General features: G+C 36.0%; 1 protein-coding gene across 1 annotated transcript in view; it reads left to right on the forward strand.

Moving 5' to 3' along the window:
• The first annotated feature begins 3,472 nt into the window (after positions 1-3,472).
• Positions 3,473-26,061, forward strand: part of GSTCD (glutathione S-transferase, C-terminal domain containing) — a 67,346-nt gene continuing 44,757 nt past the window's right edge. The window contains exons 1-5 of the mRNA XM_010586225.1: positions 3,473-4,833; positions 7,360-7,791; positions 9,177-9,638; positions 15,202-15,456; positions 16,165-16,258. Coding sequence (XP_010584527.1) covers positions 7,381-7,791; positions 9,177-9,638; positions 15,202-15,456; positions 16,165-16,258 — 1,222 coding nt within the window. The 5' untranslated portion in view covers positions 3,473-4,833; positions 7,360-7,380. The remainder of the gene's footprint in view (positions 4,834-7,359; positions 7,792-9,176; positions 9,639-15,201; positions 15,457-16,164; positions 16,259-26,061) is intronic.

A 26,061-nucleotide genomic window follows, 5' to 3' on the forward strand; every position in this document is an offset into this window, starting at 1 on the left:
AGGGGGCGAGGGCGGCGGGTCCCTCTGCGCGGCCCTGGGGAGCCCCGGTCTTCTGCTTCCTCCTCGCCTGGGCTCCCTGGCGGAGAAGGGCCGCGTCTGCCCCCTTCGCCGTTAGTCCGCTGGTTTGTGAAGGGGGCTTGGCTGGAAGCTCCGCGTTGAGGTGTTTATCGGTGACGACCGGCAGTAGTTGGTGGCGGGAAGGGCACTTGTAGCCTTCGTGTCGTTCGTCTGACGCTTGGTGACTTACGGCTAAGCTTTTTGGGGAGGAAAAAAAAAAAAGAAAAAAAAATTAAAGAAAAGGTTTCGGTGTTGGCTACCAGGTCCGATTTTTCTGGGCTGACACGCTGCTGAGAGAAGCTTGGAGTGGAGGTTTTCTGGAGTAGGTCTGCAAAGGAATTTTAAGTCAGTGGCATTATTTTCTGCAATAACCGAGTTTTAGCGTGCTCTCTTTCTAAAGGTTGGCTTCTGTTCTTCGTAGTCTGTGTCTTACTTTCCTGAACCATAAACAGCTCTTACTTTATTGATATACCTGTCTGAAATTCTGGCTTGAAGCTCTTCATGAAAAGCTTGTATGCTTCTCTTTGGGTTCGCTTGAGGATGCAATGGTGGCCCTAAACTCGTACAGCAAGATTGATGGTCTGGGTAGAAATATAGCTCCAACGACCGACATTATCTGCCTTAAAGCACAAATATTTAAGCTACATATTTCCTGGAGGAAAACTACGTTTTTAAACTTACTGTGTTGAACGTTTCTCAAATGATAATGCGTCTGTTTAACAAAAGTTCCGTTTTACCATGTAGTAATCAACAAATAAATGAGATCTTTTTCAGGAGCTGAAAGGAAGAGGATGCTTATTTATTTATTTTTAATTTTCCTGGGAAACATTTGTTTTTAAACCAACAATTCTCTTTATTACATTGTTATCACAATAGCTCAGTGTAACTAACTTAACTGTTGTTTAGTGCATGTTGAAAGGGAAGAGAGTATGGTAGCAAACAGTACAGTTAGTGAAAATTATACTTACTTAATGTTTGTTATTACTTTTAAATAGCCAAGGTGATTTTTATACCAGAGGTAGACAACATTCTTTATCTTGTCTTTAAGTTATGTTGCAAATCCTGTGATATTCATTACTTCTCCCTTTTCCTCTTTCAACAGTAGCTACTGTAAATAAGGCCAGTATAGAATAAAAAAAAAAAAAAAAATCCCTTCCCACAGAATTTAGTGTCTAATTAGAGGAAAAAAAGTGCCGGGAAAAATATTGTGAGTGAATAGTGTAATATTTTGTAGGTTTTGTTAGTTATGCATTTCATGTTTTATTTTATTGTGTATAGTTGTGACTGCTTTTGTCTTAGTAACCTGCCAAGGGATTCATAAATTTATCCTTAATGGATAGGTGGTAGTTATGGGAAAATACTTAAGTGAGAACGGGCAACCAAGTAAGCTGCTATTAAGTCATTCAAAGGAAAGGCTGTGCGTAAATCCACGAGGAAGATGTACTCTGCAGAGCCAAAATAGTGCAGAAAAACAGTTATCTTAGGAACAAAAAATATAGGAGACAAGACTTTATAAACGTCTGTGCTTAGAGACAAGATGTTAGGAGAAATTCTCTGATTTAAAAGATGGAAGAGGAATGGGATATGACAGTGTAAGAGTGTACAGTTCAGTTGAAGTGATGGTGCAAGAAGACCTTATCTTCTCACACCAAACAATAAGGAAACACAGGTAAAGTCAAGAACTCCTGGACAGATCTATTTTGATACCTCTGCTGTGAGAGATGTGGGAATAAAATTAGCCTGATTGTAGTTTTACATTGTATTCATAGACTGGACACTTAGAAAAAACCCAACAAACCACAAAACCACAGCCAGGCAAATGACAAAACCCTTAAGCAAAATGTCTGATTTTTAGGGTTGCTCTAGGATAGACTTCATGTGTGACACTGATCTAAAAATTCTCTTTGTGCTTCAGCTTTTTCACGCGTATAATGGGAATACAGGAAACTTCCACCTTGCAAGGCTTTTGGCAGGGAAGTCTACAAGATGTTCAATTATTGTTGTGATGAGGGGATGTAGAAGTTTTTACAGTAATTAGCAGTATAAATAAACATAGACTGAATGCTTTGCTATTCTATTGAAATAAATATGTAATAAGTTGCAGTCATTACAGAAGCCCATTTTCTTAAGAATACTTTTAAAAGTTTTTGTGGGAATTAAAGTATTGGAGTAATTCTGTTGATGTTGAAAAGCTCAATGCAAAAAGCAGAGTGGAGTTTTCTGTTGCTAGCTCTTCCTACCTTGTAGTCTGAAAAGTCTGTTCTCCTGGTCTGAAAAGTACATAACTTTAAACATCTCCATAGTTAATATTTCCTGTTCTTTCTCAGTTTGCTAAGAAATTGATAACTTCTCTCTAAACAAGTGGAATAGCAAAATTTAAATTCAGGCAAAAGATAAGGGAAAATTACTAGTTAACAACGTGTCAGATTAATCATTTTTGGTATATGGTTGCAGTGAAGGAAGAAGATTCAGTGCTTCCAGTTTTGAAGAAACATTATGGTGATCTAGTCAAACATGAGACAGTGGGGGTCTGCAGCATGCATAGAGAGTTGAATTGCCAGTATGAACTAGGACAAACTTCAACGCTTGGGCTTTCTGACAGTGGTAGTGAATGCAGTTCTTGCCCTTTAGCTGTGTACATGGCAAAGCTTGTGTCCAGGCCCAAAATCTTGTTTCTCGTAATTGGTAATGTGCATTTTACCAATCTGCAAAGTCTCTGTTACAATATTCTAATAATGCTGCTCTCATCTTAGTAATTCTAGGAACAAATGTTGAATGGGGAAAGAGGAAAATCTTCTATTGGAATGGTTACCCTGTAATTCAAGATGTGGGCCCTTTGAATGTAGTAGGTGGCTCTATGTTGGTCACTATCTGACTGAGGATGAAAAAGAAAATTTCCTAGGTAAACTTTTGAGGTAGTCACTGAATGATCTTTTTTTGTGGCAAAGAGGTTTTTGATGTCTAGAAGCGTAAGAGGAAGAGCAACCTGCTTCTTTTTCTAACTTTGAATATGAAGAAAAGAAATTCTTAAGTTACCAAGGTAGGCATGTTATTTGGCAATTGCACAGTCTGTATGAAATTTCTGTATGAGTTCAGAAATTACACTTTCCATACAAGTGCTTTATGAAAAATAAAGGTGGAGAACTTTTAGCAGTGCTTTCTGAAGTTGGTAGAGACACACCTACTTTTAGAAGTCAGAAAATGGGAGAAGGTGATTTACCAAAGATTTTCTCAGCAATTGAGCTCAGTCCTTTTTTTTTCCCCCCCTCCTTCTTCTTGGTGTAGTAGGAAGTTCTAAATAGGTTAAAATTTCTTCTGTGTTTACCCCATGCATTGTGAGCTCTATAATTGCAATGAAGCTGAATCTCTAATAGACACTTACTTTATTCAGTAGGCCATTTGGCTGTTCAGCTTACACGTCTATGAACAAAATCAGCTTGATTGTTATGGTTTGGCATTCTGAAATCTCTTACATGGAATACAAATAGATTAAAAAGGTAAAAACCCCTTAAACTTTTGACTGTTTTAAAGGAGGACAGAAAGAAAAGTCCTTTGCTGCCTGAGAATCTTGTAGATGAAGAATTGACTTAGAAACAATTTATAGCCAATCTAGTTGCAAAAATTAACTTCCAAGTATAAACCAAAAATGGTGGCCTGCATTCCTTTAGAATTCTGAAAAACATCTACTGCTCAGCTCTTAAGGGTGTTCACTTGGTAGCTGATTTTAACATAAGGACTGTTAATTGACTAGCTGTTGATCACCAACAGAAATATCAGCTAATAAGCTTATCTGTTCTTGTTCGAGGATGGTACCTTCATTTTAATAATTTGTATTTTCAGATGGGTGAAATAAAGTGAAGAATTAAGTGTGAGTATGGAAGGAGAGAGAGGAGCAAACCTGAGCAAATTGACAAGTGAATCTTAACCTTCATTAAATCAATAGTTAAGAGTCTTAAAAATACTTAGTTTGATATTTGAGCCTGAATTATCGTGAATTTAAAGATACATAATTTAACACATTTGTTTGGGCTTCCTTGGAATTTACGTGCAAGCTCTTTGGCAACTGCAAAGGAGACATGTCCCTGGACCACTGCGCTGGCTCTAGCAAAGGATGAGAGAAACAGCGGGAGGATGCAAACAGGAGCTTCAGGTGCAATATTTCTTTTGTTTTCCTGCTGAGCGAAGCTCATCTTTTCATCCCTTGAAGGTTAGCTGCAGAAACAGAAAAGTATTATTGTCCTAAATGGACCATAATTAAGAATAGAACTTGTTCCACTCCAAACAGTAAGTTTAATAACTCAGATCTAAATTGACCATATCAGTAGCAGAACAGGGAGTATGGTTCTGGGAAACCAATTTCAGTGTTGTAGCACTGCAAATTTGAGAAGAGAAAGGGACTTTGGTAGGAAAAATAGTGGTAGTATAGTATATGAGAAGAATTTAGGACTATATTTGAAAATAATGGGACAGTATATTGCAAAGACACCTTCATGTCAGGTACCATGAGTACTTGCAGGATCAGGGCCTTTAGCTGAGAGAGATCTCATGGCCTGTATGAACCGAAATGAATCGTTGTCTTATAAATGATGAAATGACAGATTGGTTTGTCAGGGTCTGGAAATCATTTGCCTATATAAGTACCTATTCTCAGATTTAAGACACGATCTTGTGAAATGTGCAATGTTCTTAATTCTCCCTGAAAACCAAAGAAATGAGACATTTGTATTTTTGTGATGAGAGCTGGAGTTAACTCTTCTTCTGGAGTTTGTTCTGCTGGTAAGTGTAAGATATTAGTTGCTTGCACTTTTCTCAGAAATTAGCAATTTACAGTTTGTTTTTATTTGGTTCAGAATTACTAACTGGAATGATTAGTTGTTGCTGTATTGACACTATCACTGTTTACATGATTCCTTAAAAAGGAAATTCTCATAATATTGACCATAATTTTCATCTTTGGACTTTCCCTTACTCCTCCCATGTGGGGAGAATCACATTAACCAAAACTGCTGCCTTAGCTTAACCCTTCTCCTCTCCCCTCCCCTTGATATGAGAATCCCTCTCTAAAAATTTGTGAGTACTTTAAAAAAAAAATCTGAGTTGCTAATGAATGTTTTATGAATGAGTGATATTTAAAACTTTTTGCCTTTTGGGATAAATGCAACTTCAGCGTGTGCACAAAACCTAGCTAAAGGAGAATCTAGCTATTGGAAAACTTATTAAAAATAAGTGCCTACCCAACTAGAAGAAAATGTAGAAGTGGCTTTTTCATACATCAGAAAATTCAACAGCAGATCTTGCATCTTCACTAAGAGCCCTGAGATTCTTGTCGATGAGCAATGAAAGCTCTGTTTTTATTTTGGGGTTAATATAGCTATCTGTGTTTGAGCAGCTAAGCTTTGAATCATACTAAGCACTATGCCTGCCTCTGTAGTCCTATTCACTGGTTCTTTGTGATTCATGGAGGTGAATCGTACAATTCTGTGGAGAGTTCCTGGAGAACTTTTTTGTCCTTTTGGGCTCATGAGTAGATGATGACAGGCAGGTATTGGAGGACTGCTAGCCACTGAGTACGGTAACTTGTGTTGTACTGGACAGTCTTAAGTGAGAACCCCTCTCATAGGCTATCTAAGCTGATTTTAAACACTACCAAGCCTGTGTGAGGTGGCTTTACCTGAGGAAGGAGAACACAAGAAAGAACCAAATTGGAGTCTGAACGGACTCTGTGGAGAAGGTATAACAGCTCATAGGACTAGAGGGTACTATGCTGATTCAGCGTGTGACACCAAGACCAGCTGATGCTATCTAGGTCTGAGCCACTGTCAAAACAAGTAATTTCCTGGGCTCCCTGTCATCTGCAGTATATGCTGTCAAGATTTATCCAACTAAAATAGCTTTTAGGAAAGTAGGTATTTCATTATGTATTGTACTATTCTTTGTGTGGGAGGTGTATTCATTCAAGAAAAGCAACAGTACTATTGTGTTGAGCCACTGTTGTTCTGAGACAAAGTCATGTAATGTAATGACTTAAAAATACTTCACTATAACAATCATTATTATGATCTTTACTTAATGTCAGGTGGACTTGATTTTATTCTTCCACTGCCTCTTTTTGGACAATTGATTTGGCCCAGTGATAGATGATACAAAATGGCAAATTTGATGTACAATACCTCTACATGAAAAAAATAATCCAATAATCTAGATACTTCAAATGAAAACCTTTTTGCTTTTTAAATAATTACATCGTATTTGTGTAACTGTACAGACACCTTATTAATCTAGAAAGTTATTTGAAAGACTGATGCTGGTCCAATGTCACTTGTGCTTTATATATATATATATATAAAAATAAAAAAGCATACTGGCCTTTCTTAGCAACATTCAAATTTTTCTCGTATAATAAAGCTTTCTTCTATAATGATTGTTTTAAGAGTGCCATCTAGTGTCTAAAGCTTTTCAATACGAGTTGTGATTTATAAGTTATGGGCAATTTTATTGAGTGATTGAGCAGAAAAATTATTGTATCATTGTTTTATATTAAACTGGAATGGAATAGTTTAATAGGAAAAATGTAATTTTCAACCAAGTATAAGGAAAATGAGTTTAAGTTTTTAATATAATGAGAAGACAGTAATTTCAGCTATGTTACTGTTGTATTTAACTGCTTTAAAGCAGCTGTGTTTGACATGTTCATGTAGCATTCTTGAAATGAACGGGTTTTTTCTTATGTGTCCTCTTGACCTTCAGTTAGTATCTCGCCAGGCTCTAGATTAATTTTTAATACAGATCCAATATTATTTCCCATGGCCTAAATACCCTATATATATGCCTTCTAACAGTTACAGAAAGACAAATGTGTGCATTAGGAAACTGACTGTTGTAGGTATGTGCTCAGGAACTTGTTTTTTCAATAATATATGGTTAATGTTGTGGGAGATTATTGATTTAAAAAAAAAGTCTTGCTATAAAATGTTTATACACTAAAAAATTTAAAAGGAAATATTTTCTTTTGGTTTTATATGTTTTGTTTAACATCAGAAATATGCTAAAATGCAAAAAAAAAATTTACACAGATCATTTTCCTATCAGTGATTTGTATTTGAAGAGACAGTGTATATGTGAAACCATTCTTTTCTCTCAAGAAGTGCCTGTAGTCCACTTATTCAGGCAGGATGTCTTTAATAGTGTCTTACATTAAAATCAGTTTTAGCAGATAGTGGAAGGACCACTTTTTCAAACCCTCTTTTTTTGTTCTAAATTCTGTATTCTTTTATGAATGTTGTGTTCTGATTTCTATTTCAGGAACTTCAGCTCGGGAGGAAGATGAAAGATAGTGTCGCTGAAGAACATTTATATTTGGGTTTTTCTCATCAGTACAGAGATAGTATCTTTCCTCTTCATACATCTATTTCACTGTTTTTGCTATCCTACTGTGACTGCAAATTATTCAAAATTTTCTTAGTGCCGACTGGTGAAGATGTGGATGATCAGTTTGTGACAAAAAACCTTCTTGGTGATATTGAGGTCCATTTAATCTCCAGATGTCAGCTTCCAGCGGTTGTGCAGAGCTGCTGTTTACCTGCCGTTGTAGTGAAAGATGGCAAGTTCTGCCGAGCTGGGCTTTCTGTTGTCTTAAGGCATATAATACAGAAAACATACGAGGCAGATCCATCTAAAAAGGATGTTTTGGAACTCTTGGGGTTTAAGAAGACCTGCTTAAAAGCCTGTGCTGAAGTGAGTGCATCTCTTTCTCTTAGATACATTAATAGGGTTTTTTATAAGCATTAAATATTCTGAAGTACACTCTTAATATTGATGTAAACTAAGTTCTTTTAATAAGAAACTTAATTTGCTTAGAAAATGAAATTTCCTCAATGGAGAATTATGTGTATTTTGGCATAAAGATGAAAAATAATTCTTTTTAAAGATACTACTTTTTAGTGGCATAAAAAGAACCTTAAGATTCAAAAAAAGGTCGGATCTTTGTCTCATGTCTAGCAGCGTAGTTTCAATGAGTTATAAAGTACAGCTCTTGCAGTTTGAAGTAAACTGAGAAATACCTAATTTATTGTTAATTTTGATTTCAAGAGCACCGTATACTGTTAGCCTTCATCACTGCCAAGGTGCACTGCTCCATCTCCCCCTCTAGGTCATTGGTGAAGGTAATAGGATAGGCCTCAGCACAGACCCCTAAAGAGCTCCGCTTCTAGCTGACCTTCAGACAGAGTGTGAACCATTAACCACTACTACGCTTTGAGTGGATATTTCAGCCCATTTATCACATAGCAGTTTACTCATCTGGCAGCTCATCCATCTATACTTGCCTTCCTCACTCCTCTGAGGAGGTTGAACTCCACTGTTTCATGATCGCTACACCCATGGTTGCCATTGATTACTATGCCTCCAGCCCAGCTCATCCCTGTTGATGAGTAGCAGATCTGGGGAAGCGTACCCTGTGTTAGTCCATTTAGCACTAGCGTAAAGAAATTGTCCCTGACATCCTCCAGAAACCTCTGGTTCTAGTCTCTTCTTGGAACTGCTGGAGAACTTGACTCCATATTTCAGATGGCTGCAAAATGAGTAAACTGAGTAAGAAAAGACAAGAGTTTAAAAGTTTTAAAACTTTTAAGTACAGATAATAAGAAAAAGAGCACAAGGACAAGAACATCAAAAAAATAAGTAAAAAGTGCTGTTCGTTTAGACTAAAGTTTTTTTGATGTTGTGTGCTGAAAACCCACTAATAGTACAATGCATTTCTGTAAAATAATTGTGCTCAAAATCTGTTTGGTGTAATCTGGTTTTATTACCAACACTTTGTAGAGATGACATAAATAAATTGGCCACAGTTTTGCTTCTCTTGAGTTACACAGCCACCCTAATCTCATGCCAATAATAAGGAGTAAAAATGTGGTATACTGGATAACTGTTCATTCTGTTATACATAAGATTTAGCTTCCTAATTCTGCTATTGCAAAAGTAATACAAAATACCTGAGCTTCCAAGATTATCAAAGAATATATTTAAAGCTGGAATTTCTTTACTTAAAGTGGACAAAAAGTTACCCTGGATTTTGTTTATTTTTTCTGTAGAGACATTAATTCTATAAATTTAACTGACAGGTTAGCCAGTGGACCAGACTTTGTGAAATCAGCATCCCTCTGGCTGTTGAAGGATTTTTGACAGCATCTCCTGAGCACTGTCAGACTATTCCTCCTGACATTTTACAGCTTGAAAAAAAGCTTGGAGAACCTGTCCGAGTACATAATGATGACAAAATTCGAAGGCAGAAACTTCAACAACAGAAGGCAGGTGCCAAGACTGCAGTGCCTGTACTTGGTAAAGAAGGAACTGAGGAAGGAAAACCAGTGGAAATGCATCAACATTCACTCCCAAGTTTGGAACTGAGCATAGCTTTCTCCAAGCTACTTGTCCAGGAAGTATCAGATGCAGTCAACAGGGAGGCTCCTCATATCAGGAGAACGAAAACTTCTGACCTTCCGCTTTTGGACCACGTTTTTGCAGAAGGGCTTTATTTTACCTTGGCAGATATAGTGCTTTTGCCATGCATCCATCAGTTCTTGGTAAGACAACAAGTTAAGCAAATATTAAGTAGTGTGTATATATATATTTTTTTAAGAATTTGAAAGTTGTAAAATATGTTAATTTAAAATATATTGTGGCATTTGCAGTGTGAACTTAACCTGGAACAGATTTGTATTTGTTATTGTACAAACAAAAACCAGGGATTGGTGAGATCACCAAAATTACTTTTAAATATATAGCATATCAATACTTAGTAAACAGTGTTAACTGTTAAAATACAATGCTGAAATATTTTGGCACCAAGTTGCCCAGAAAATTCCTCCATGAAAATACTTAAAATGGACACTTAAAGTACATTCTAATATGTATCAAGCAAAAGTAGGTAAGCATGAATGTATTTTCTTGCTCAAATTTAGTGTACTAGATTTATGACCACGATTCAATGGATATTTGCTAAAACAAGACCATTTTATACGTGAGGAATTTTTTGAGATTTGGAATTTTGATTCCATCATAAATTGCAAATTTTAAAAGGAGGGAGGGTTGAGAATGGTATAATATTGAAATACTAGAAAAGATGTCCCCCATGAGAGATTTAAAATGGACACTTTAAGTACGTTGTAATGTGCATAGGAAAAAAGTAGGTAAGCATGAACCTATTTTAATTTTGGTTTCAGTGTACTGGGGGGCAAGGCAAAATGAATACCCAGTTTGTTTTACTTTTACTACATGGATATTATCTGAATTGGAATTCTTTTCAGCAAAGACTTGAAACTTTATGTGACTTTATCTTGACGTGGACAGATATGCCTAAAAGAAAACAAGTACCTTCTAAGAAAGTAAGAATGCCTTTTAGGGAGGCAGTGAATGGAGAGAGATTCAGGGACTATGGTGGCTTTTTAGAGGTGTAAATCCTTGACTTTCATTCTGTACTAGAGCTGAAGAGGTACTTGGGTATGGACTAGGGAAAGGCTTCCAAAAGCTCATTTGTTTATGCTACTGGTATGTAATTTCTTGGGATTCTCTTGAGAATTTTTTTTTTGTCTACAAATATTTATTTTTAAAATACGGTGTGCTATGACTTCCAATTTGCTTATTTCTCCTCATAATAGGTTAATTATTCTTAATCTCTGCTGTTGTTTTCTTCTAGTTCCTAGGAATTCTTTGTTTTGGAGGCAACATTCCTCTGTAGCCAACCCGGCTTTTTATCACGCTCTCCCACAAAATAAGCCAGTTTCATTGCACATCTGTAGATAAAGATGGGTGTCTAGGACAGCATAATACCTACATATCAGCAAACCTTTTATTCTTCTGTGCAGTTTCATTTTTACAAAACTTAGTCTGTATTCTTCTTCAAGCAAGGACTGACCACTGCGACCCCACTCAGAAATGAGGTGGTGTGTCTAGGGAGCCAGCTTCTTTGGGATGTGCTTCAGGCCTTGAAACTTCCGTAATCTGTAGTTTTGTCATTTGTAGTATTGTTGCTACTAAACTTTTCCACAGTTTGTGGAAGGTCCTTTGTTTATTGCAGTGAAAGGAGAAGTTCCCTGGAAAAAGTTACGTTGCTAGAAGCTCCTGAAGTGAAGTTTATAATGGAAGAGTTACGATTCTCCTTGCAGTCCTGGGAGATTGGCTGTTTAATTTTTTTCCCCAATAGAATCTTGTGTTACTTGTATGGTCCAATAACATATAGAAGGCCTACACTTTCCTTTAGGGGAGTTGAATGTTCTTCTATCAGATTGTGTAAGTATTTTGGAAATGCCAAGAGTGTGGTCTATTCAAAGATGCCTTTGTCTCTCTTCTCCTTTGCAGTCAACCTAACACATTCCCATTACTGGACAAACACCAGTGGGCTGTTCTCAGTTGTCTTCATCCTTGTCTTTTTCTTTCACATCAGGAGGTTTTCACAGCACAATGAGGAAAAACAGTGTATGCTAGCAAAGTAATATAGACACTGTATGTAGTGGGTATATGCAAAATTTCATTCTGAGTGTAGGATTATTTTGCCTCTTGTGGTGTGTTTAGAGATCTCAGAAAGTCTCCCAGTCTCTATATATGGAGGAATTTGAAACCTTAAAAGAGTTTCAGCAAGATAAAACAGGAAAAGCACTGACACTGCTGGCAGTCAGGGCACCACGTGGAATGTGGAAAACCGGGGAATAAATCTTTGCTCCCTGACATAGAATGTTACAGAAACACTGTCGCAAGTGGCAAAGCTGATTTTAGAAGTTCCTGCATTCCAGGATGCAGTTTGCCAGGCTATCGGTTGTGTCAACTTGACTGTAGTTTGAATCAGTAAAATATTCATGTCTCTGTACCTTTAGGTCAATGATCTGTTAAAAACTCATTTCACCCTTCTTGTAGGGGAGACCCTTAGTCACTTGGTTATTGAATTGTTTGTGGTGGATCTCTCACTGTCTACAAAATTTATCTGAGGCTGAGATGCTGTGTGTGTGTGTGTGTGTGTTGGTTGTTTTCTTACAGGACTTATCTAGTAAGTTAACAGCCCCCGATCCCCCTTTTCTCCCTCTCCCTTTTCTCACCTCCGGATAGAGGTAGGGCTTAGTAGCGCAAGTGCCTTGAGCTCAGCTTCAAAACCAGCTTTACAGTGGGAAAAACCTCTGTGGCAAGACTGTGTGAGAGTCTTGCTCAGCACAATCTGTGTACTTAGTTTTATGAGGATATATACACAGGAAAGAATTAAGGAAATGACAACTGTGTCTTTATTTCCCATGACAATAAATGATAGAATAAGTTTGCCTACTACCAGTATTCCTGCAGTTTGAGATTGATAGCTAAGCTGGTGGCTGTTGCCAGGAAGAGCTCTGAATGAAGTTGGTATTTGCATTTTGATTTTGCAAGTTGTTTTGCCAAATTTGCCTTATGGTGTTTGAAAACAAATGGAATTCCTGGAGAAGATGCTGTCAGTCAGATTCAGAGAAATAGTCTTTAAAATCATAATTACTAGTGAACATTAGTATGTGACAAATGTCCAATTTACAACTTCTTTAACCAAGATCATCATCCTCAGTGGATTTCTGTATGATGACAGCAATATGGGAATCCAGAAGTAGGTTAATATGGCTACTTTTGAATTAAGATGATGAGTTATTTTACAGAAATCATTATTAATTTATTTCTGCTTTGTTTGTTTGTTTTGCAAATCACATAATTGAGGATTAACAGCAACTTCTGTATGGATGATACTAAACAAAAGTAGTAGGACAAAATGCTTTCCCACTGTTTTAAAAACTTTAATATATTTCAGTCTTATTTCTTGTTCCAAGGCCTTTTTAAATAAGAAAAGCATATCTTTTTACAGTAATGTTTGATTTACTGGTGCTAGGCATGAGAAGATTCTTGGATCAGATGCTTAACTGATTTCAGCAATCCAGTTGAAATCATTCTGTAGATGTACCGTGAACAGCTGAGAATGCTGTATTTATTTGCTTTTCATGTGTGACCCTTGAGCCCTGGTGGTCTGCAGCTTATGAACTATATATTGTATAATACCTTTGTGTTAGCTCACACCAAGGATTGTCCTAAAAAACTGGCTTTCAGTTTCATTTTTACCTAAATTATAAGAGCTCTGGGATAATGTTGCTTTTTTTCTGTTCTCTGGTGAATGACCGTTTCCTAAGCAATTTTACTGTGATTCATACAGTTATCAAAATTGAATAACTTGCATCTGAAACCTCCTTGCAGGCAGTGGGTTGAAACCGCTCTTGTTGATGGAAGTGCCAGAGTTTAATTCTGTATTAAAATGTTACTTACCATTTATATAACTGGACTTCCTGGATTGTGTTTAAAAAAAATCATTATAGTTGCACTTCCACTTTGCTTTAAGGATGTGAATGATAATGAAGTCTTCAATGGGTATGTGTCTGGAAAGTATCATACAATAAATATGAGGAGACCTGACTATCTGATTGTAATTATAATTACCAAGAGTAAGATAATGAAGCTGAAGAGTTGTTTGTCATTACCTCATTCCATTTCTGTTATCTTTCTGAGGTGAGCTTTGTTATGCTTTCTATTAGTTGTAACTGTTTAAAATTAATAGAAGAATAACAAAAGCTCCGTTCTCCATCTGGGAGAAACCACTATTCACTTTTTAAAATACAATTTAGAACACTTGTTATCAAGTGTAACAGTGCCTCTTAGAATTGCTTTCCAAAAGACTTCTTCCTTAACTGAATTAATGCATTTGTGCCTGTGTTACTATTAGGATATTGAATTAGATACTAAAATTACACAGTTCATCCTCCTTTTGCTCCTTTAGCTATTACTAATTACTTGTGATTACTCTAAGAACAGGATAAACACAGCATGCAAGAGAGCTGCTTGAAATTTTCTGTCACTTCAAGTGTTCTTTACGAATTTCTGTTTCCACACTGAAGACAGATATGTGGAGGAGCACTGTTTTTGCACGGCTTTTTCTGCCTTTTCCTGTAATCATGATTTTTAATTTTCTGCTTAAAGCAGGCACAGCATCACAGAATAGTTGAAGTTGGAATAGTTGAGGTTGGAGAGCACCTCTGGAGATCATCTTGACTAACCCCCCTGCTCAGAGCATGGTCAGCTAGAGCCAGTTGGCAGGGTTGCGTCCAGGCAGGTTTTGAGTGTCTCTAAGGATGGAGACTTCACAACCTCTCCTGTAAGAGGATGATCTTCACTGTTCTAGAACATTTGGGAACCGGAACAAAAATTATTTAAGTTCACCAAATGCATCCTTTTTAAAATTAGCTGGTCTTCATGCAAAAATGTGGTTTGGGTATCTTTTTTTGTAATATGTGCATCATATTCTTACTTAAGAATTTTTTTTTTTTTTACACTTCAAATTCTAATTTCTATTGAAGGCCACTTCATCTCACCAGCATATATACTTAATTCAGAAAAAGAAATATACTAGTTACTATTTTTATATAAAAATATGAAGTTAAGATGGTAAAAACATTTGAGTAAAGATATGATTTAAAAAAAAGTTTTGGGTTCAGTTCTGGTAAAAAGAAGTCACAGATGTAGTGCAAAGACTTCAATAAAGACCAGCCACAATGTGTGCCTGTGCCTGTTTTGCTGTTACCACATAGTCAAAGGTATTTCAGGCTTGCAGCTGCCAGCAAAACAGCTGTCAGTGGATGAGCTTTTAAGGGCTGCAGGGTGCCTGTGGGAAAGAAGAGCGTTCAGGTACCATAATGTCTTGCCTAGAGTTCAGTATTCATTGCAAATTGCTGTTTGTTTTTTGGTTTTTTTGTGATTACCAACCAAAATGAATCATTTCCTTGTTAGGAAATAGCAGATAATTAAGAATATAATTTAAATTGTGTTTTCCTGTTACTGACTGAAATTATGATTGAAATTGCTTATGTAAACCTTTTCACCCTATTAAGCAAATGGGAATTGCAGAGAAAGTCTAAATAGCCAACTGGCAATTCCACCTGCAGGCCTGAGCTCTTAACTAGCTAGCTTTTTGCATTACCATCATGCTATGAGTAAGCATGCTTGGCATGCAGCTGAGCTCACTTCTGTAGTTCATGCCTTCTTGTGGCTTGTACGAAGAAAGTTACAGCAGCAAGTCACTTTTCCATGTTATTTTTCTAGGTTTCCAGCAAAAAACAAGGCAAAAATCTGGTAAATTTGCCTCTGATAGCCAGTTGGTATCGAAGAGTTCAAGAAGTACCTGGAGTAAAGAAAGCTGCTGGCAAGTGCAAAATGGAGCTTCTCCAGCTTCCAGAGTTGATGTCTGCTCCACAGGAACAGCTACAAGGCTTCTCTTCAGTTCCTGATGAATTAGAAGAGGAGAATGAAGACAGTAATTTTATAGGTGGTCCAAGGCCAACTATGACTAAGTTAATGGTAATTTAAGCTTTTAAATGAGTTATTTTTAATAGTAATATTCTGTTCAATTTGGAATACGTGAAATTTATTAGAATGGCAGTAGCCAAGTCTGACAGCCTTGAACAGTTTAATACCTTTTGCCCATCTTCTGTCTGATACACATTGACTTAGAAGTGATTTTACTTTTTTGTTCTGTTGTGGTGTTTGATCGATTCAGGAATTGAGCAAAGATATGACTGCTGGAAACCCTATCAGTAATTCTGAATAATCAAAGTAACTTTTTATTTGAACTGCAATATTGTATTCCTCTTTTAAAGATATTTATATAAAGGATGACAAAAAACCATTGCTTTTATGTTTGGCTTCATTATTCTATTGTTTCTGTTGGTTTTTTGCTATTCGATTAGATCTTTGAACATCTGGGAACCCTAATGAGTTTTGTTAAAGAAAACCCACCATCATGTTCCATAACTCTCAGTATTTTTTGTGAGGCTGACAGCATTTTCTAAAGAAAATTAACAGGGCTTTCTTGTGAAAAAGAGAGAAATACATAATTTGAATCCCATATAATGCAGAGTCAGCTGCCTGTTTAGTTTCAGTTCAGCTGAAAGCGTTGCACAGTTTGATCTGATGCCATTAAATTAAGTGGGAATTTTTCTACCAACTTCAGTGGGTAAAGGATCAGGATCTTTTTTTTTTTTTTTTTTTTTTTCCCTTTTTCCCTAGGTAAATGGTATTGAAGCAAAGTTTTCGCCTCATCCGTGCCCCAGCTGGACCATAGACTGGACCAATCTACCATCTGCAGTCAGTCCTGGAGAAGGTAAGGGTTTTTGTGTGTGTGTGTGTAGATTTAACAGTGCCGCCTTCTGGTGAAGCTACTGAACTGTTTCATAGGAAAGTATGTCACCTCTCAGTGTATTTCAGAGTTCTGTAAAACAGGTAAGCAGTTTTAAATCTGTTTTAAAATTCAGTCTGTTTGGGACACATGGCGAGATGACTTCCCTCAGGTCATCAACAGCTGATGACCAAACTGGGAATAAAAGCTTGACCTTGATTCCTGAACCATATTTTTTCCCACCATTTCCTACTTCCCTGAACTTTTTTTCCTATCTACAACAGCAAATTCTGACTACATGATGTTAATATAATTGGCATGAATGTTGTATGTGGACTGTGTCTCCAAAAGCAGCAGCAGCTGATTTTATTCTGATGAAAATAATGTTCATTAGCAAAGTTTGGTAGCTACCTATGAGTGAGTCTACCCTTTTGTGGCAGTGTTCCCTGCCCTGTAGGGGTTATTTGCTTTGCTGGATTGCAGGGCAGTCTGTTGCCTAGTGGCTATAGTTCTACAGGAAAAAAAACCAATTTATTGCAATGTTTGTTGTTCTCATTGGTGTTGTGAATATTGAATACCTCTTCCACCACACAGTAGAGTTTACTCTAAAAGGTCTTACACATGCTGCCAGACAGTAACAAGTTAGTGGATGGTAAGTCCTTTCTACAGGGAAGAAAAAGCTTTGTATTCTTTTGTGTAAATAATATAACTTAGATATTGAAGTCAGTATAGCCTCAGTGGCACAGAACTTCTGATTTAAAGAATACAGAAATATACATGTATAGATGCTCTTCGATGACCAGTATGTGAAATTCCTCACAGAATACGTTAAGAATCACTGAAGAGCTATAGGCACTTAAAAAAAATACTGTCTTTTTAAAAAAATATCTAACTGTGTGAATACATGCATGTATTCCCATCTACAATATACAGGCTATAAAAATAAGATCAAATTTGAAGTTGGTTTCCTCTGGTTTGGATCTGTGTGTAGTTCACAAAGCCGTGACAGATCCCTCATGTTTCATGAGTAGATTTTTACTTTTATATAAAGCGTCCATCTTTCTAACATGAACTCTTTTCTCTTCTGGTTTTGTCCCAATAGAACTCTTTCCAGTAAAGTCGCATACCCTGCTTTAATTATTGATCCTTTCTTTCCTTTACCATGGAAGAAAAAAAAAGCCAAAACAAAACTTGGGTTTGCATCTGTCAATATTACATCCTGCTTCTTCAGACTTCATGTGAATGTTTTGGATGTGCTACTTATGTTAATATAGCTTTGTAGTCTGCTGAAATGGTCAGTGGGGATTACGTGCATTGAATTTATGTGACAAGTTCCAGTATTTTGTTGGAAGTGAATAAATGTTTTTGCTTACATCCAGCGCTCAGGGTTTTGGCTGTAAGTTTTAGTTCATGCTTTTGTTAATATATCTCTTTTCTTCTATTTGAAAGAAAATTTTGAAAAAGATGCATAACATATGAAAACACATAATGAATGCATATTTGGAAATTTTGTGCTGGAAGGAGTCTCGTGGACTCGGTTTGACTAGAGGGAAAAATCAATTCCTGCTGCTTCCTGCCTGCATGTGTGCTCACTCTCTCTTTTTTCATGTTTGCTGAAATAGTTACTAATGACATTGATATCTGAAATCGGTTTTCAGTTCAATGTTTGGGAAATTTGCTAGCTCAACAAGGTGGCAAGAGAGAGAGATTTCACCTGCCTCCACTCAAGATCATAGTGATGCTGATGCCATTTTCTGTTTTAAGGAAACTCCAAATGGTTGTGGTTTTAGTCCAGGAGCAACAGTCACATAGGACAAGAGGAAATTTCCTGATATGAGAACTGATTTTGCTTTTCAGGTGGATACATCTGCATGCTTACTTCTGCTGTTCTAAGTGGCCCTGTTCTCTGTTTCCTGATTCTTTCGCTAGTACAGCCTAATAATTGTTATATGAATTGAATTCTCAATATTTTACTACTAAATCCTACCTGGCACGCTAAGAAAACAGTCACTGAATCTGGCAGGGTTTTAAACGGTATTTGAGAAATGCAATTCCAGCTTGCAGATTACCCCTGTAACTGCTAAATAAATTTCCTCTTACTGATGTTCATAGCAGTTGAGAGGAAGTAGAGAATGTTTCAGTTAAAATTCACTTTGTTTTTTATCAACAGTACATTTAATTTGCTGGCAAATCTTAACAGAATACATGATATACTTTCTTTGCTCTATCTCAACTTAGATAACTCAATTTGTTATATGTATGTGAAAGTTCTGGGTTTGAATTGTTCAGTCTGTCTATAAGTCTAATTAGACCACCTTGCTGTCACAACTATTTACTACAGAAAAGAATTACTGATGATTGCAGTTCTAATGTATTATTTAGATTATACATTTAAGTTCATTCAGGTTTTTTGACAGTGATTATTTGCTGTTGCAAAACTAAAGATTATGACATCATGATTTGCATTTCATTTGCTTAGTCGTATTCCTGAAGCAGAATGAGATAGAATAGAATAGACTGTTTCAATTGGAAGGGACGTAAAATGATCATCTAGTCCAGCTGCCTGACCAATTCAGGCCTGACCAAGTTAAAACATGTTGTTAAGGGCATTGTCCAAATGCCTCTTAAACACTGACAGGTTTGGGGCATCGACCACCTCTCGAGGAAGCCTGTTCCAGTGTTTGACCACCCTCTTGGTAAAGAAATGCTTCCTAATGTCCAGTCTAAACCTCCTCCAGTGCAGCTTTGGACCATTCCCATGCGAAAACCTCTGCTAGTTCTAGTCCTGATGCAATTTTTAAAAGGTATTTGGTTGACCAAAATGGGAGTTACGTTTACATTTTAGATATCCTCCAGCTTTTTAAATTTCTGCCATTATGTTAATTACTTCTAAAGTATTTGGCTTCTAAAGTTGTGTGTATCGGCATTGAGACATGCGTGAATCTGTAAGCCTTTGTGAACATCTGGACTGTATTTGAAACATTGCAAAATATCCCAAAATATAGTATCTTAGTGCCCTCTGTATCTGTTGATACTCTACTATATTGTAGTTCTTGAGTTGTTGTTACAAACTTTCACTTCTGGAAGGAAATTAACACAAAGTATTTAATTTATTTTAAAATGTATTGTAAATGCTGGTTTCTGTTCTAGTTTACTGTATAAAATCCTTGGCCAGTACTTTAACTGTGTTTTTTCTAAGCTTGTTTTCCAAATCTATGTTTAGATCAGAAATATATTGATAGTGTCTATTAAATACAGAAGACAAAACCCCTCATTGTTTCATTGTTTCTTCCAAATCACATAGTGTATAAAGAGTTAACCCCAAGCACGCAAACCAAATCTGTCTGGCTAAATGCATCTCCTGATACTGAAAAATTATTTTGTGCAAAATCTCAAAAGAAAATGTAGTATTTCTAAGTTATACCAGAGGCAAATACTGGAAACGTGTATGCCATTAAAATATTTAATGAAATACTTATTTGCAATAAATACTTCAGTTGGCAGTAGACACAACCCAGATGTCCTAAGCTCAGTGCTTGGTTGTTTTGAGCTTTCTGTAGAAGTAAAGGTAGATATGGTTGTAAATATGTACAGACAGTAAAAGAAGAGGGTGGCAGGTCAGAATATAAAAGTGTAGGTGGTCACAATGTGAGACTGAAGGAAAAGGAGATACTTGCATCAACAGTACATGGAAATAATCCCATGATATATGGCAGCATAGAAAATGTTTTTATTTTTTCCCCTGACAAGGTGCTGGCTGAAATTTTGGGAAGAGGGGCTTGTTGAAATAAGAATGCTGAATGGAAATAATGTGCTACTGCTGACTAAATGTGAGGTCTGGGAAAGAGGAGGTTATATTTAGTTAGATTTGTGACCAACAAAGAAATGGGGCATCTTTTCTGTGGTTTCACAGTTCATATTAGGCAGCCGTAGAAAGGATTTTTTTATCCTTTTTGGAACTTCAGTCAACCCTGGAGTCTTTGCTTGTGTTCCTGGTCCTGTGTGTGTGTGAAACCATTCCTTGTCTTCAGGTTAATTTCCAATTAGCTGCAAATGCTTTGTGGATATCAAAATCAGTTTGACTGGTTGTGGTTAGAGGTGCTTCCTTTAGGCTCACCCAAAGCACATTAAGGGGAGGGGGAAAGTGTGTGTATATGGGGGCAGAGTGTGATAACACTTGTCACTGCTTTATTATTCTGATGTTATAGGGGGACATGAGTCTTTGGTACTGTCATTTTTTTCACCAAGTATTGTGTTCACTGTGAAACAAAATAAGGGAGAAAGGTTGTATTTTTTAGCAGGAATCTGTTTTTTTCTTTAAAGCAGCTTTTTATTTAAGTTTTTTTACCCAACTGTGAAATTCAAGAAAGAAATAACTGACCTGCAGTCTCACAAACCCTTACTTTTTTTCTCATGAGTTGAAAAACTTATTAAGCAGGAAGTACTTAAAAGAAGAAAGGTGCTTTATTTGTGGTATCTCATTCTGAAATTATCAGCTAGACTGACAGAGTGTGCATGTGATGGTATTTACTTACAAAGGTAGTGGTTAGCTGTGAACAAATTTATACTATTCTTTCCAAAGTGTGAAACTCCTCACAGAATGAATGTAGCAAGTAGTAAACTGCATTCTGTAGGCTTGTGAGTAATGCCCTCTTCCTCATAAAAATATTTTTTCTTAAGTTAAGGAATTGTAGTAGGTCAGAAAAGAGCTCCTTAGCTGAAATACAACTTATTGTCAGGTGAATGTGGAAAGGCCACTGTAATAAAAACTAGGAGTGCATGCACACTAGGAGACACAGGGTTCAGTGACAGAATCTGTGAAGACTTTGAGGTGGAGGAAGTTAGTTTAAAAAATGTAGGCAAATAAATAAAGCTAGATCAAAATAAATGAATGCATTTTACAAGTGCAGCTTGCTTTTACCTATTAATGGAAGATATGTAGCCCTTTAACTTTGTAGTTGGTCCTATTCATAGGGCCAGTTTTTCCTAAACAAGTGCAGTTTAATGGATTATGTATAAAGACGGCTCCCAGTGAATCATGTCAAGTACTTTATATGCTTTGTTATGCCTAGTAAGAAATTGATTGATTCCTAGTATTGAAAAGTGTTTGACTTGAGGTGAAATTTTCCATATATGAATTTTAAAAGGCCAATATGGAAAAAAAAAAAAGGCCTTTTACATCTTCTGTGTCCAGTGGACAGGTGTAAGAAAGGGTGTTAATCCATTGCAAGGCAATGCATACCTGCCTAGCTGAAGACAGAATGACTCTGATCAAGTTTGTTTGATTTATGCTTGCTTTGGGATCAGTAGCAAGTTGACGGCCAAATTAAATGACTATATAAAACTGTCACAGAAAGGTTAGCCTGAATAAAATGATACCCTGATTATAATTGCCCCTTGTTTGCATTCAAGTCTTCAGACTTATGAGAAAGTTGCTGGAGTTTTAGAATCGTTAGCTTTTAAAATGAGACAAAATTTGGAAAGCCCAACATCTACTGTTCAAGGATAAGGCTGTACTTTAAAAAGTTGTTGAGAAGAGATTTGTTACCTTGATTTGTAAGGCACAGAATAATTCATAATATACTGTAAATGTTTTTTTTGGGGGGGGGGGTAGGGGGGAGAGAAGCAGAGTTCAAGAAATACAGGTATATAATATTTAAAAGGTTGCCTTTTCCTAAGTAATTTATGTCAGCTGAGAATTTGATCTTCAGTGCTTTTTCTTTTTTTGAGAAGCCTGCTTTTATTAATAGTATTTTAATACATGCATGAATATAAATCTTAATAAAGGTGCCATATTCAGTTATTTACGTACATATAGAGTACAGAATGTTCACAGTAGAGAGCTTGTCTGATTTACAGAAAGAATAGTGACATGAGGATGAAGCTCTTCGTACTGTGCCATCTTTCTTTATTTTTGGTAGTGGTGATAATCTTTTCCCAAAAGGAAATGCTACATTTTTGGGATTGGGGTATTGTTTTATTTGGCAAAATGTGTGGCCAGATGAAGAATAGAAAATTTTCTTAAAATTATTTTAAAATAAACTGCTTATGAATTAATAATATGGAAAGATGGAAATTGTCAATATCTTTATGTGTTTCACTGAAAAAAAAAAAAAAAGGTTCTTGATGGTACATGTCTGCAGAGGAATTGTTTGTCACAATGTCTTATCCTCTTTAAAAACACATCATTGAAACCCCAAGGCAGTGAAGCTTGCTTTCCTGTAGAAGGAGGATCTTTGTGTTGCACAATTGTCACATAGTTAATGCTCACATTTTCTTTGTGGCATTAATTATTTGCAAACCAGGTTTTGTTTTTAACCTACTGTCCAACATAGGGTTACTGTAATAGAAATCTTTTTTCTGGCAGAAAGAAAAATGAATTATGGATATTTGGCTGACAGTTTGTTGCACTGGAATTGTTAAAATATCTTGGGACGGCAAGAGAATTTTCCTTCATTGGCAAAAATGAATCTGCTAAATAAAAATTCACTGGGATGTGGACCTCAAAAATGTTTTTATACTTGGACAACCATTGATCTTGGAGATCCCATTTATGTATATTATTCCAAAGCAATTTGGTTTGTCCGCTGGGATCAGCTCTCAAGGACTGAGTTCATTCATTGTAAGTGCTTTTCAAATACTGAGTACTGTGTCAGTGATTTGCAGCTGTGCATATTCTCTCTCCATATCTACTCTCCTTTCCTTCTCTGTTCACAAACACTGATTTTATAGGACATTTTATAATAAACTTGCATGAGGCTTTGAGAAAGTATTTGTAAATAAAGTATGCTGGAATTTATTTCAATCGTTTATTTCCTCATCTGCTTTCTGTGAGACATCAACTTAAGGTTTTTTTCCATTTATAAATTAACAATACAAAAATAGTCTGGCTTAGGAGCTGCAGTTCCTTCATCAAATGACAAATTAGCACAATCAGAACAAATTTCCCCATGATGCCTGTTCATCAGGTTTGACCAATGTCACTGTTCAGAGTGATCTCTAGTCTCGATTTCCAGTGTGCATAATTTATGAACTAAGGCATCAGCTGATTTGTCTACAGTTCAGATAAAACCTCAGGTCTTTCTTTGAAGGCTAAATACACAAGTAGTTGTGAGACTATCTTTAAAATTCATTTACATATTTACTAGAATGTTGTTTTGTAAAATGACTTCTTAGGTCCCCAAACTTTCCCCAGCTCCTCCTACCCCCCTACCTTACCCAATAACTCTATTACCTTTTATCTGGACAGGATCTGAAATACTAATTTAGTAAGAAATGCCTCTGTAATCTGTTTCTTTAGATCAGCAACTCTTTTTAAACTCATCAGTTCATACATTTTAAATCTAGGTAGACAATATGATCATCTGTACCTGTCTCCTGCCTGATTCTGGCTATAAGCTAAATTTGTAATTGCTTGCATCAAGCAGAATGATTCATATAATAATAATAATGTTAAAAAGATACCTGGATGAAGGAAGAGTTGCAGGTTCACAGTATAATTTTATTCTCCAGAATGGAGATTAAACTGTAAATTAGATATTCTAAAGTGAAAGAAGACGTTATGAAGGACAGCAGTTCTTTTTAAAAAGAACTTCTGTTAAACATATTGGGTGGACTAACAAGAATAAAACAATGTTTACAATTTTAGTTTAGAAACATCTTCAAAACTTAAATTCCTTTAAATAACACAGGCTAGAACAATAACACAGAACATAGTGTTTCCAGACAACAATCCTGGAGGATCAGTGTTAGCTTTAGCTTCCAGAACTGATATTAAGTAAAAGATAGTTTAATGTAGTGTGGCTTTTCAACAGGGAAAATAGAGACTTCTTAACTTGGCAGAAGAAAATTTTGAAAATTTTAGCTTTCATTAAAGGAAGGAGGAGACATCAATGAGCTACGATGAGATTCTTGATTTTATCCATCAACCATTGAAAAGCCTGGCTTCTAACTGAGTTCCCTGTATTTTGGACATAATGTTGATTTCTTGGGTTTCACCCTTATACCAAATGACTATCAACCGTTCTCTAACTTCATGTGATTAGAGATGACTGATGTTTTGGTGGCTGCTGTTTTTTTTTTTTTTTTTTTACATTGAAGGAAAACAGCATTAAATTATGTAATTACCTTTTAACCAATTTAAAAGTTTGTGACTTTGGGTCCATATTAAAATTGTTTGTATTTGCTAATTGAACTGACTAATGTAGTAACTCTGAAATAAATGCTTTATTAGATGCAGAGATATTTGATTTAAAATGTTGTCAAGATTGATTCAATATATCCACGTTGCTTCTAGGATTATTTTGTGAAGATTGGTCACAGTTTATTTTGTTCTGCTTTTTATATTGGTATTACCTTTGGAATATTTTAGACCTGAGAGATACTTTCTGAGATGAGAATACATGATGCTTAAAAATCAAAGCTCTTTTAAGGAATCTGATATTTTATTAAAATTTTTGCTAATCAAGAGATACAAATTGTGTGTTTTACTTTAAATGTTAAAAGCAACAGTGTTTCTAAAATGAGAACCAGGCAGTCATTTATTCTATAGAACAAAAAGAGTTAAAAGAAACACTTAAAAGTTCTTTATTTCTCTTCCAAGCCTGTCAGAACTTTTTGAAAGACTTTGAAGATTTTTTTTTTAATAGTTTTGTAGCCTCTTTGAGTATCTCAAGCATCCTGAAGCAGGAACTCATCCTTCTTCTTCAACTGATTTTTCGATATCAGACAGCTCTTTGCCTGCAAGCCACATGGATAACAATCCAAGGGAAACTCAGCTAAAGCTGCCTCTCATTAACCTCTCCTTAAAGTTATAGTTTTGCTGCACTCATTTAAATAAGTTTAAACCACATTTATAATTGTATTGTATTTTGCAATTCAAGATCTGGAAAACCTGTGATTGCAATGGAGCCAGGTCGCCTCATATTCTTAGTAAATACTTGAGAAGTAAGTAATTTTGAGTAACAAAGAGAAAGGGAAATGCTCACAGCTCGAATATAGGCAACATTGGTATTTGAGGTGATAAGCTTAAGAAAATGGAAGCTTATTACTGTAATTTCACTCTTATGTGGCTTATCTTAAAAAGAAGATTCTTGCAAAACTTTATATTTCATACGTGATTTCTTTGGATCTTTTGACTCTTCTTGGATATAGCTTTTTATAGTTGGCCTGAGGACAATTTTGATGGCAGTTTGAATGCAGTTACTAATTTTTAGACAAAAAATTCTTTATGTGTGGCTGGAAAGAATAAATTATGCATGCCACAAAACCAGATAATTAATCCATGGCAATATATACTGTTCCTACTATTACTGTGCTCTCCCTCCGTTTTTCTTTTGTGATTGTTGTGGTTACCAAACTAAACAAGGGAAGGGAATGCATTATTTTATATTTTTAAGATACAAGTTCAGTATATTTATGTTTGGTTGAAGTCTGTTGCTTTTTTTTAATTGGTGTTTTGATCTAAATGACATGCTTAACAGCCTATGAAATATACAAAATCTGCAAAGAAAAAACAGTAGTTGCTAGTGTATCTTACTGAAAATCATACTAGAAAGAATAATATCAAGTTCTAACAGCTGCATTTTGATTCAGTGAGGACACATTCTCATTGGTGTTTGGCCTGTTCTGTAAGAAATTACTATGGTGAAGGGTGATTGACGGAATTTCCATACAGCTGATAATCATACTGAAAAGGGTCACCTTTGTATTAGTGCCTTGCTTTGTGGAGTAAGTGTAAACCCTCAGAGAATTACTGAAGCCTTAGCCCTTCATATTGAATATCCCCT

Source organism: Haliaeetus leucocephalus, unplaced genomic scaffold (genome assembly GCF_000737465.1).
Source record: "Haliaeetus leucocephalus isolate CR32 unplaced genomic scaffold, Haliaeetus_leucocephalus-4.0 Scaffold140, whole genome shotgun sequence".
In the NCBI taxonomy this organism is placed as follows: Eukaryota; Metazoa; Chordata; class Aves; order Accipitriformes; family Accipitridae; genus Haliaeetus; species Haliaeetus leucocephalus.